The following is an 11,778-nucleotide window of genomic DNA, read 5'->3' on the forward strand; positions in this document are numbered from 1 at the left end:
GCAAATTTCAGAAGTAAATCCTTTGTAAGTCAAGGTAATATATTCCAAATTTCAGCATCATTCGTTTCCGCATTCTTGAGTTTTTAACGAAAACCCTTGAAATCAACGTTGATGTCTGTCTGTCAGTCTGTCCGACCGTCCGTCCGCCCGAAATGCGTTGGCGCTCATATCTCAAAGGCTGTACATTGAAACTATCTGAAACTTGGAATATACATCGACCAATACGTCTAATTAACGGCTTTCAAAACAAATTCTATCTCAGTGCCATAATCTTTGCTTTTTTTTGCTCGTTTTTGCTCATGAGCTATTAGCTTGAGTTCTGTTCTTGTGTGGTATAAGTATGCAATCTCAGTGTTGTTTGAAGCAGAGACTGCAGCAATGAAGAGCAGCGTGAAGGGTCCCTCCCTTTATATGGAGCAATTTCTCTGTATGCTCCTCCACAGTCTTCAAACCCATCCAGGCACAGCCAAGTGAGCCTTACAGGAAAAATTTCTGCAAGCATTCACTTCTCCTTGGACTCTGGGAGAGATAGCTGATGAAAGAGAACAAAAAGCAAGAATTAGAATGAATAAAGAGAATTATAAAAATATAAAACAGAATAAAATATACATTAGAAAGAAGTGTGAAAAGAACAAAGATGTCAGGAAGAACCCAGATGGATAGATTTCAGCAGTTGCTCCCCAGGCTCAAAAGCAGCACCACGTACAAGCTACCAGAAAATGGTGAAACGCGAGGGCTCATAACTTATGAACCGTTGGATGAAAGTTCATGAAATTTTGAATATGAATCGAGGAACACGATGTTGAGACTTCAAAATTACCCACAGCCACGTAATTATGGACATAGCAAAAAACTAGGGACACCGTAAAAGTGGGCTTCGGAAAAAATATCAATTTTTCAGGTGCTCTAATTCTCGAAGAAACCTGGCTGAAACATGGAATACCGTATGTAATACAGAGAAACCATTCCATTCCTGGGAAAAATGCCAGGGACAGAGAAAAGGCCCCTTTATATGGTATGTGCCACGTGGCAAACGGCAGTCAAGAAGGGACATTCCATCACTTGTAGAAAATGCCAAACAATAGAAAAGAAGGGACATTTAAAAAATCTCGTGTGCATGCTGGACTACCCTTGTGTTCTTAGGAGGAACCAAGTAATGCTCTCAAAGTTCATATAAAGGCGTGTCAATATTTTAAACGCATTGTTCACACACATGCACATCATCTTATGTGTTTTCATTTTCAAGGTACACGAAAAACTTTACGTACTGACGTGTTTTAACCCGTATGCGTAGGGGCAGTTGCAAGGTTCCCCGAGTTGCATTGCAAGGGATGTTGACACAGGCGGAGGCCATGAGGCCCATAAAAGTCTGCACAATTATGGTTGATTTGTGCTCTGTCCTCTTTAAATGAAGCAAGGAAACGGCATGTACGGTTTCTAAAGTCTTTGGTGTGATTCACCCATGGTTCGAAACGCATCCGAGTGGATGCTCTCTCACCATTATGCCACCGAGGCTCAGAGATACAATTTGGCTGAGAGAGGGACAGGTAGGTTTAAGGCAACCCTCCAGTCTAAGTTAGAAAGAGAGGATAACCCTCCACTAAACATTAAGTCCATTGAGAGGGTCATTGTCATGGGGAATTTCAATGTCAGACGAGGTGCATTTGCTGTGCCCTCGCCAGCTTTACTTGGTCTGTACGGAGTTGATCCTATGAATGATAATGGTCAATGTCTTCTTGAGTTATGTACTTCACCGAGACTCTGTGTCACAAACACACATTTTCAGGGGAATGTCCACAGTAAGATCCCTTAGGGACATCCTCGGTGAGGACACTGGCATCCACTCGATCATGTACTGACGGAATTCTGTAAAGATCTAACGGGAATTCTGCATACATATGATTTGGGAGCTTCAGATTTGGCAAAGAGAAGAAGTGAATACTGTGAGAAGTGATTTGGGAGCTTTATTTGGGTAAAGTTAATGAACAGGCAGTATGCTTTCAGAGAAATGGGCAACCTTCGGGAAAGTTATGTAAAGCAGCAAAAGAAATCTGATCTGACAGGACATATCAACATCCCAATGATGATATTTCCCTGCAATATCCTAATTGTGATCACCGATGCAGAGCAAGCTAGACATCAGTCTCGTGAACAACATGCGGCAAGCGAGAAACCTTAACCCAACCTGAAGGACATACCAATGTCCTGTGAGAATAACGGATGGTTTAGTTATGCTGACTGTTGTGCTGAGGAAGTTGAACTTGATGCTTGTCTGTGTGTTTCAGGGTGTTGGTGCATACCTGGTGGCATACCTCTGTTATGTGGCCTGGGCTGTGACGTTTGCCTTCCTTGCTGTTTCGCTTGTTCGAGTTTTTGCCCCTTACGCCTGTGGATCTGGAATTCCAGAGGTTACTCGACACATGATGCCACTTGCATGCCATCCGCTTTCCACCCACCATACTCTCCACTCTTGGCTTGCCGACATGCCACTTCGTCACTCCTGACCCCTCATACGTTCCATGTCATTACTAATTCTTCTTTTTCGACTGACTGCTGCTGATTTGCTGTTGCTGATTGGTTCGACTTTCTTTTCCATTCTCACATTTTTCCTCCTGATAGCTGCACACTTTGCCTTACCTAAATCAAACATCTTTTCCTTTTTTTTTCCTTTTCCTTTATTCCTGTCTTAGTTATCAGAATGTTGTCCTGAGTTTTATTTTGATCCAACCCCTAGATCAAGACTATTCTCAGTGGGTTCATCATCCGTGGTTATTTGGGAAAATGGACCCTCCTGGTGAAGGTTGTTACACTCGTACTAGCGGTCTCCTCGGGTCTGAGCCTGGGTAAAGAAGGTCCTCTGGTGCACGTCGCCTGCTGCGCAGGAAACATCGCCTCACACTGGTTTCCAAAGTACAATCGGAATGAAGCCAAGCGACGAGAAGTCCTCTCTGCAGCTTCTGCCGCCGGAGTGTCTGTGGCATTTGGTGCTCCCATCGGTGGAGTGCTTTTTTCTCTCGAGGAGGTAGGACTAATGATGAAAGCATTACAATGATGGGTCAGAGGGAAGCCAAACAAGGGAGTTGAAGGTATGGAATTTGAAACAAGGGGAAGAGAGTTAGTGCAGGAGATGTTTAAAAATGTTCAAAATCATGATAGAATTCCCACCTGCTACATGTTAACATCTGCAATTGTTTTTCTCCTTTGATTATTCATTTACTGGTTGCACTGCCAGAGTGGGCTATTTTTTTTTTAACTTCTCACATGTTAACTAGGTGAGCTACTACTTCCCATTGAAGACTTTATGGCGATCGTTCTTCGCTGCCTTGGTCGCTGCCTTCGTGCTCCGTGCCATTAACCCTTTTGGAAACAGTCGTCTGGTTCTGTTCTACGTCGAGTTCCACACGCCATGGTTTCTCTTTGAACTCCTGCCTTTTGTATTGCTCGGAGTTTTTGGTGGTCTATGGGGGGTCTTGTTCATCCGTGGAAACATTGCCTGGTGCCGTCGGCGCAAGACCACACGCCAGGGTTGGTACCCGGTTCTTGAAGTGGTTCTCGTGGCTGGTTTGACGGCCCTTCTTGCATACCCCAACCCTTACACTCGACGCAACACTGGACAGCTCATCAGAGATCTTTTCAATGACTGTGGACCTCGGCAGTCTTCAGAACTTTGTGACTACAGGTGAGCCCCTTTGGTTTCTCATCTTCTTTCACGCAACCTGCTCGTAATTAGAATTTGGAAAACCATGAAGCCGAGTGGCCCAAAACCTTGCATGCATGGGAATTCCAAGGGAGTGCGTGAATGAAAACGGGGTATTTGGGTGAATTTAAACACCACTTTTGAAGATAATTAACGGGTTGCTCATCATGAAAAAGCAAAAAAAGCCTGACGGAGTTGGTGGCGCACCATTTTGGTAAGCCCGCTTTCACCTTGCAGGGGTCTTCAGCCACCATTTTGTTTCGGCCTGCTCAGATATGCCTTGCCTTGGAATAGGCCACAACAGTTTTCGTATGATAAAGCGCTCAAAATGTTTTTGTTTAGTTTTTTCACTTTCCTCACTCGTATCATTGAATACCTGATCTTCATGCCCACATATCACTGTATACATTGCTTTATAGGTGCTATAGTTTTCAAATTCAGAGCTTGGGATGAAGTTATCTTCTGCAGGGTGATTTTATTTTATTTTGTCCTATTTCGTGAACCTTTAAATAATTCCCATACACTAAAAACTATATCGGTTAGGAACTTAATATTTTGCATAAATGATCCACACAATTTATTACCTTCAATGAAGTGCTGAAAGCGTCCACCACCATGTTGCAGGTCCAAATTCATTCTTCACAGCATGATCTCCGACCACAGAGTGCAGCATTTCTTGGGGAATATTGCTGATTGTATCACTGATCATTGCTTTTAATTCACCAAGAGTGTGTGGATTTGTTGCGAAATAACCCCACAAAAAGAAATCTGGCAACGTCAGATTTTGGGATCGAGGTAGCCATAACGACTTGGACACTACACGGTCACCAAAGAGTGGCCTAAGTTAATTTGTGCTGTATTGCCAAGTGTGACTCGTGGCATCATCTTGCTGAAACCATTCTTGGTCGATTTTGTTTTCTGTAAGGTACTCGAGAATCTCATGGATTATGTTGATGTAATGTTCTGAGTTTACTGTTTCGAGGAAGAAAATTGAGCCAATAATTCTTTGCTGACTTACATTACACCAAACACCAATTTTCGCGGAATGCAATGGCCTTTCATACATAATATATGTATGAAATATATTATATATATATATATACACACGCACACTAGTAAATAAAACCTGTCGCGTCACTGATGGGAACATTAAGAGAAGGGGGAGGGGGAGAGAAGAGACAGAGGAAGAGAAGAGAGTGAGGGGCGAAGGAGGGAAAAGCGAGGAATGGGGGGGGGGAGAGTGATGAAACAGGGGTGGGGGGAGGAGAATCGGTTTGGTCCATCCATCCCTTCATCGATCCCTTTTATCCATCCATCCCTTCCCTTCCATGTCATCCATCCATCTTTTCCCTCCATCCCATCCCTTCCCTCCATTCCTTCCTAACTTCCATCCAACCGTTAATAAGGAACGACAGGCTTGGCACCGCATGACACTGCGTGGGGTGCAAAACAGGCAGGTGGTCATCCAGATGGACAACATCCGATCCGTCATCTTGAATACCTCCCGGAGTCACACAAAATATCAAACTATGTCCAAATTAGACATATGGAACACGTTTTTAAGGTTTGAACTGCTGCTAAGTTCAATTCTGGAGTTAAAATATTGTAATTTGGCTTAGTTTAAGAGATTCTAGAATCTAGAAGTTAATGGCATGTGCAGAATTTGGGGTTTTTTATACATTGTTGAGGCTCGTATGAGAGCAAACACGCAACGAACAACAAGGGGGCATGAGACGAGGGGTGGGAGAGGGCAGGACAAAATAATGGGGAACAGAGACATTAGGAGATCTGTGGAAGGAAGAGAGATGGGGCGGGAACACGGGGTATACAAGATGGACACTACAGGGACTTTCAGGAAGGGAAGCAGGGAATTTGTTGGTGATAGGTTTGGGGTGGATTAACGGAGGTATAAAAGATCAAGGTTTTGGATGGGGGAAGATTAGAGGTGGTGGTGAACAGCTGTTTTGAAGGCCTGGAGGGAAGAATGAGATTGAACAGAGTGAGGGAGTTTACTCCAAAGACGGGGAAAAAGAGGAATAAAAGGGTGAAGGTGAGCAGTGATTCGTGATTTTGGTAGTTTTACCAGAAGGGGGTTGCTGGCGGACCTTGAGCGCCCGGTGGAAATATGGGAGGGACATATCACGGACAGAGCGGTGTGGGGGGGGGGGGCGAGACCGGAGAGGAGACGGCAGAAGACAGAAAGACGACCGACCTGCCTGCAGTGAGAGAGTGAGAGGCCAAAGACTCAGCCTCATCGTAGGGAGATGGGAGATGCCAATGATCCGAAATGCCTTGGTTTCCACAGCGTGAAGCGGAGAAAGGTGAGAGGCAGGAGCAGCAGCCCAGACGGGAGAGCAGTACTCCATCAGGCTACGGATGAAAGCTTTGTACGTGGTCAGGAGCTCAAGTGGGCCGAGGAAATACTGCACGACGGATAAATGAAAAAAAACCACGAACATTGGCATCTCCTGGCATTTTAAGCATTGCAATGTATCCAGCAATTTGTAGGCATGATGATCAGGGATTCGATGATATGAGTGAGGAAAGTGGAAAAAAAAATTTATGATGAAGAAATCATTGCAGCCTGTCTCAGGTCAAGGTATTGTTGAGCTTGCCAAACAAAATGGCCAATTATGACCCCAGCGAGGAAACCCAGGATGCGCCTTCAGACCCGATCGAGAGTGAGGTGTCCGAGGATGCGCCTGATTATGGATATAATTAAATAAGGCCGTTAATTATCTTCAAAAGGGATGTTTTAATTAACCCAATCAAATTTTCACTCATGCACTTACTTGGAGTTTTCTTGGTATACATGCAAACTTTCAGGCTGCTAGGTTTTAGAGTTTTGGAGTTATGGAGGTTATGTTATGACACACACTTACATTTATTCATATATATATATATATATATATATATATATATATATATATATATATATATATATATATATATATATATTTACGGCCTGGGGTTCGACGTTCACTATGAGATGAGGGGAAGCGCTCGAGTTCATCCCCACATGCGATCCTGAGGTCACCAGCCGCGGATAATTCCATGGCTCAGCAGGTTGCTAATCAACCACGAACGCTAATTGGTACCACTAATCCTGGCAGGGTTATCATGACTTTGCGTGTTACCTTACCTTTGCATGACCACACCAAGGGGGTTTCATGCCCTCAGCGAACACTCGGATTACTGCCGAGCAATACAGTGAGTGTACGCTGTCTCACAAGAGAAAATCACATGGGGTAGAACTTCCCCGCTAACACTACGTGCTGGACTAATGGAAGAAAAGACGCAACGAACTGGGTACATTTACAATCATAATTTATTTCAGAAAGGGAGAGGAAACTATGTGTCCAAGCAATGATTTTATTTCAAGGAAGATACGTACAACAGGGAAAGGAAGGATTAGTGAGGTGCGGCAAAATAAAATGCAGTCATATACAGAGAAAAGGCAGTGCAGAGCTAAACCGTTCTGATACCTCAATAGTCTTACTTCATTTTTGCATGACTGGCATCATCAGAAACACTCCTGAGGAAAGTTAGATAGCAAGAAAGATGAGCGAAAATACGAGGTGTTTGCGATCTCTCGATTACCAGGTTGGACTGAGGAACCCGCGTGGCCCAGTTGCTGAGGATGGGGGACGAGGAGGAGGAAAACTGGGGGTGCCTAAGGTGCATGGTTTGAGGAGGTGCAAGTGAGGGCGTGGTGAAATGTATGATGATGTGAAAGTGAGGTGGAGAGAGGAAGCTGTAAAAAGTGTGCATCACTGGGGCCGTTCAGGACTTGCCTGGGTAATCGCTGATGCTCCTTTCATGAATATGCATCCACAGCAGACGAGACAGAAAGAAAGAAGAAGAACATGTGAAAATATAGCCTATCGAGGTGGAAGAAAGTTTGTGTTTGGTGTAATTGGCTTGACCCTTTGACTGCACTCAATTTGAATCTCTTGCTCACTCAGTACTCCACTCCCGGTACTCCGTTCCACCTCTCACCACCAAGCCAATATTGATCATGTGAATCACCTTGCTCTGTATCTCTCTTTGTACAGAATGCACAGCATTTTATATCCCCTGGTGAAGAAGTTTAACATTGGATAAAACGGAGCGATAGGCATTTTCCAGTGTCCCCGTTTGTGCACTCACGGTCACCCCAGCGCTGCCCCCACCCACAAAAGGGTACTGCCGCGAAGATGGCCCCATTCGCCTCCTGTCTTTGCCATGCAATGGAGCTCCGTGCTTAACATGGTGCTGGGGTGGTTGGCCATGCACCAAATGGGGGTCATAATTGAGCGGCGTGCTAGGACTAACCATACAATGTTGAATGGAGTTCAGCACACACTCTCACTCTGAGTTAGATGCTTGAACGTCCTGAGTTCGATTGCCTGTAATGGTACGCTGCGCTCCTCCGTTCCCTGTTGATCCAAAAGGGAGTGGTGGTGGTCGTCGGTCGTGATTGAGGTTATGGTAGCGGAAGCATAGTGGTGAGTTGTAGTGTGGTTGATCGTTGTGGTTGAGGTGTCATGGTTGTTTTTTATGGTTGGTTAGGGCCCTGTCACACCTTGACGTTTTAGCCAGCGTATGGCAACGTATCAAAATGTATGTAAAATGCTGGCCTACGCTGAACTATTGATATTTTTTTCAGTTTTGGGCGTATTCATAACGAGTTGGACGTATGCATAACGTATTAGTAATGCACACAGAACGTTTCGATAACTTATAGATAACTTGTACCAACGAATGCTTAGCGTGTTGTCGGCGTTCACAACCTATGCCCAACGATAGTCTAACTTATGCATAGCGTGGTGGCGTAGCCTATTAAAAGGCTGCCGCTCGACGATTCAAATCATAACCGTATTAGACATCGAAGTGTCAACATCACCGTCATGCCGAAGAAAACTTCAAAGAATGCTGCAAAGAAGTCTCTTGGCCGTGGCCGTGGACGCGGACGCAAGGAGGATCCATCATCACCCACAACCTCCCCATCACGCTCACCTACTACTACTGACATGGACCTACCTCTACTACTACTACTACTACTCCTACTGACACGCTCACCTACTACTACTACTACTGATACTACTGACATGGACATCTACTCACTATGGAGTCTGAAACACTGACGGGTTCCTCCTGTGTGAACCCCATTTTTATATACCAATTCCCCTAAACACTGCCAATAAACCATTACACTTTAGCTGTAAGTTAGAAACACGTTCAGTAAGTTCTGTGGCCGTCCTGAAGACGTCAAATACGTCAATATGCGTTGGAGATACGTTACACATAGGTTCAAAGCACGTTACTCATAGGTTAGAAATAAGTTTCGGGTACGCTAGACATTACCTCGATGTATTTCGTCTGATGAGTAACTTACAAGTAACGTGTGTCAACGATCGCATAACGTGCCTACAACTTATGGCCAGCGTATGCGGAACGTGTGAGTCAAACGCCGAGCATGTCGAAAATTTTTGAGCATGCTTAAAATTTGTCGACGAGCTCGGCGTACTACGACGTATGCGAGCGTGCATCAGCGTGCTCTTAACGTATACAAAACTTACCCATAACGTATTCGACGTGTGCCAGCGTATTCGCCAAATTTGTCTTACGTCGGCATACGATAGGTAAAATGTCAAGGCGTGACAGGGCCTTTATGGGGGAAGTGTCAATGGCGAATGTAAAGGCCCTGTCACACCTTGACGATCTAGCCAGCGTATGCCTGACGTATGAAAAATTTGGCTAAAACGCTGGCACACGTCGAATAAGTTATGGGTAAGTTTGTATACCTTAAGAGCACGCTGGCATACGTCGTAGTACGCTGGCATTCGTCATAGTACGCAGAGCTGTTAGACAAATTTTCCATGCTTGAAATATTTTGACGTATGCCAGCGTATGACTCACACGTTCCGCATAATGCTGGCCATAAGTTGTAGGCACGTTACGCGATCTTTGACACACGTCGACACACGTTACTTGTAAGTTACTCATAAGTCGAAACACGTCAAGGTAATGGTTAGCGTCAGTGTTCCAGACTCCCTGTTTTTTTATTATTTATTAATTATTTTTTTCTTCCGTATGACGGTGATGTTGACGCTTCGATATCTAGTGCGGTTATAATATAATATAATTAATAGGCTGCCGCTCAACGATTTAAATCATAACCGCACTAGAAATTGAAGTGTCAACATCACCGTCGTACTGAAGAAAAAAAAATAAGTAAAAAAAAAACAGGGAGTCTCGAACACTGACGCTAACCATTACCGCGATGTTTCGACTTATGAGTAACGTACAAGTAACGTGTGTCGACGTGTGTCAACGATCGCGTAACGTGCCTGCAACTTACGGCCAGCGTATGCGGAACGTGTGTCATACGCCGAGTACGTCGAGAAATTTTCAACATGCTGAAAATTTCTCGACGTACTCGGCGTATGATGACGTATGCCAGCGTACTACGACGTATGCCAGCGTGCTTTTAACGTATACAAAACTTACCCATAACGTATTCGACGTGTGCCAGCTTGGTTCGGCAAATTTTTCATACGTCGGCATACGCTGGCTAAAACGTCAAGGTGTGACAGCGGCTTCACACTTCGATGTCGAGTGCGGTTATGATTTGAATCCTCGAGCCGCAGCCTATGAATAGCCTACGCCACGTGATCGTCGGCGATACGCTGCCACGCTATGCATAAGTTAGACTATCGTTGGGCATACGTTGTGAACGCCGACAACACGCTCAGCATTCGTTGGTATAAGTTGTCTATATGTGATTAAAACGTTCTGTGTATGTTACTAATACGTTATGCATACGTCCAACACGTTATTATACGCCCAAAACTTCAAAAAAACATCAATAGTTCAGCGTACGCCAGTGTTTTACATACATTTTAGACCTTGCCATACGCTGGCTAAAACGTCAAGGTGTGACAGCCCCTTAAGCGAGCTTGGGTTATGTTTCGATGGTGTGATTATAATAAAGGCGTTTGGAGGTTGTATGAATGTTGTGTTACTGTTTAGGGTTCAAGCGTGGTGAAGGTTGAGATGAAGCGGCCATTGAATAATGACACGTGTGTCAAATGGTAATTAGCGCATGTATGCCAATGAACTGCTTATACAGAGACATGACAGAAGTAAATTGACACCATGATTTTTAACGAATTTTTTTTATTGAACATTTGATCCATTTTTAGCTCGCCTGTTCGAAGAACAGAGAGCTAGAGCGATACCCCCGGCATGAGCATGAGCGTGAGCGTGAGCGTGAAAATGTTAAAGTTTTTGGTGCAAGTTATTTTTTCCTTTCTAATGTTTTTATCTACCACACTTTTTTATACGCCCGATATGTATATATCGGGGCGTATTCTGTGATACCGTCCGTCCGTCCGTTCCTGTCTGCACTCTAACTCCCAAAGTTTTCAACTTTCACGTTTCATATTTGGTACATAGGTACAGACTGGAGACGGTGTGTCGCGACATTCGTTCGTCATCTAAAGTGGTTGCCATGGCAACCAGGATTCTGTTTTCCATCCGTTCCTGTCCGCACTCTAACTCCCTAAGTTTTCAACTTTCACGTTTCATATTTGGTATATAGGTACAGACTGTGGAAACGGTGTGTCGCGACATACGTTAGTCATCTAAAGTGGTTGCCATGGCAACCAGGATGCCGTTTTCCATGTAGTAGCACAATTCTGTATATACCTTCTTGTTCGGGCATATATTGTGCTCACTTGCGCTCTTGTTACTGATTACAATATACAAATACATATATTGCTTTGAAATTATTTGGATCAGACTTCACTGCAATGCTTTATAAAAAATATTAATTATTAGACAAGTCTTTTAAAAACGATAAATGTATAAACAGGCGAGCATTGGGTGGCTTTGACACCAACTCTGGTAATACTTGCACTAGTATTTTGTCGACTTTCCATTTGCAGATTTCAATGCTTTTACTCTTTCAGGCGTTGAACTAACGAGTTCTGAAATTTTGTCCTGTGGGATTTCTGCCCAGGCTTCGTGCAGACGGGTTAGCAATTCCGCCCGTGATGTTGGTTTCCTGGACTTTTTCCGCACAATCAATACAATAT

At 44.2% G+C, this 11,778-nt stretch overlaps 1 protein-coding gene across 5 annotated transcripts in view; it reads left to right on the plus strand.

Annotated features, from left to right (window-relative positions):
• Positions 1-11,778, plus strand: part of CLCN3 (Cl-/H+ antiporter 3) — a 113,599-nt gene that overhangs the window by 41,155 nt on the left and 60,666 nt on the right. For all 5 annotated transcript variants that reach the window (XM_085886740.1, XM_085886737.1, XM_085886736.1 and 2 more), the window contains exons 5-7: positions 2,286-2,408; positions 2,735-3,022; positions 3,273-3,679. In XM_085886740.1, coding sequence (XP_085742866.1) covers positions 2,286-2,408; positions 2,735-3,022; positions 3,273-3,679 — 818 coding nt within the window. The remainder of the gene's footprint in view (positions 1-2,285; positions 2,409-2,734; positions 3,023-3,272; positions 3,680-11,778) is intronic.

Source organism: Eptatretus burgeri, chromosome 6 (assembly GCF_056783735.1).
Source record: "Eptatretus burgeri isolate ZD-2024b chromosome 6, Ebu_testis_v1, whole genome shotgun sequence".
NCBI lineage: Eukaryota > Metazoa > Chordata > Myxini > Myxiniformes > Myxinidae > Eptatretus > Eptatretus burgeri.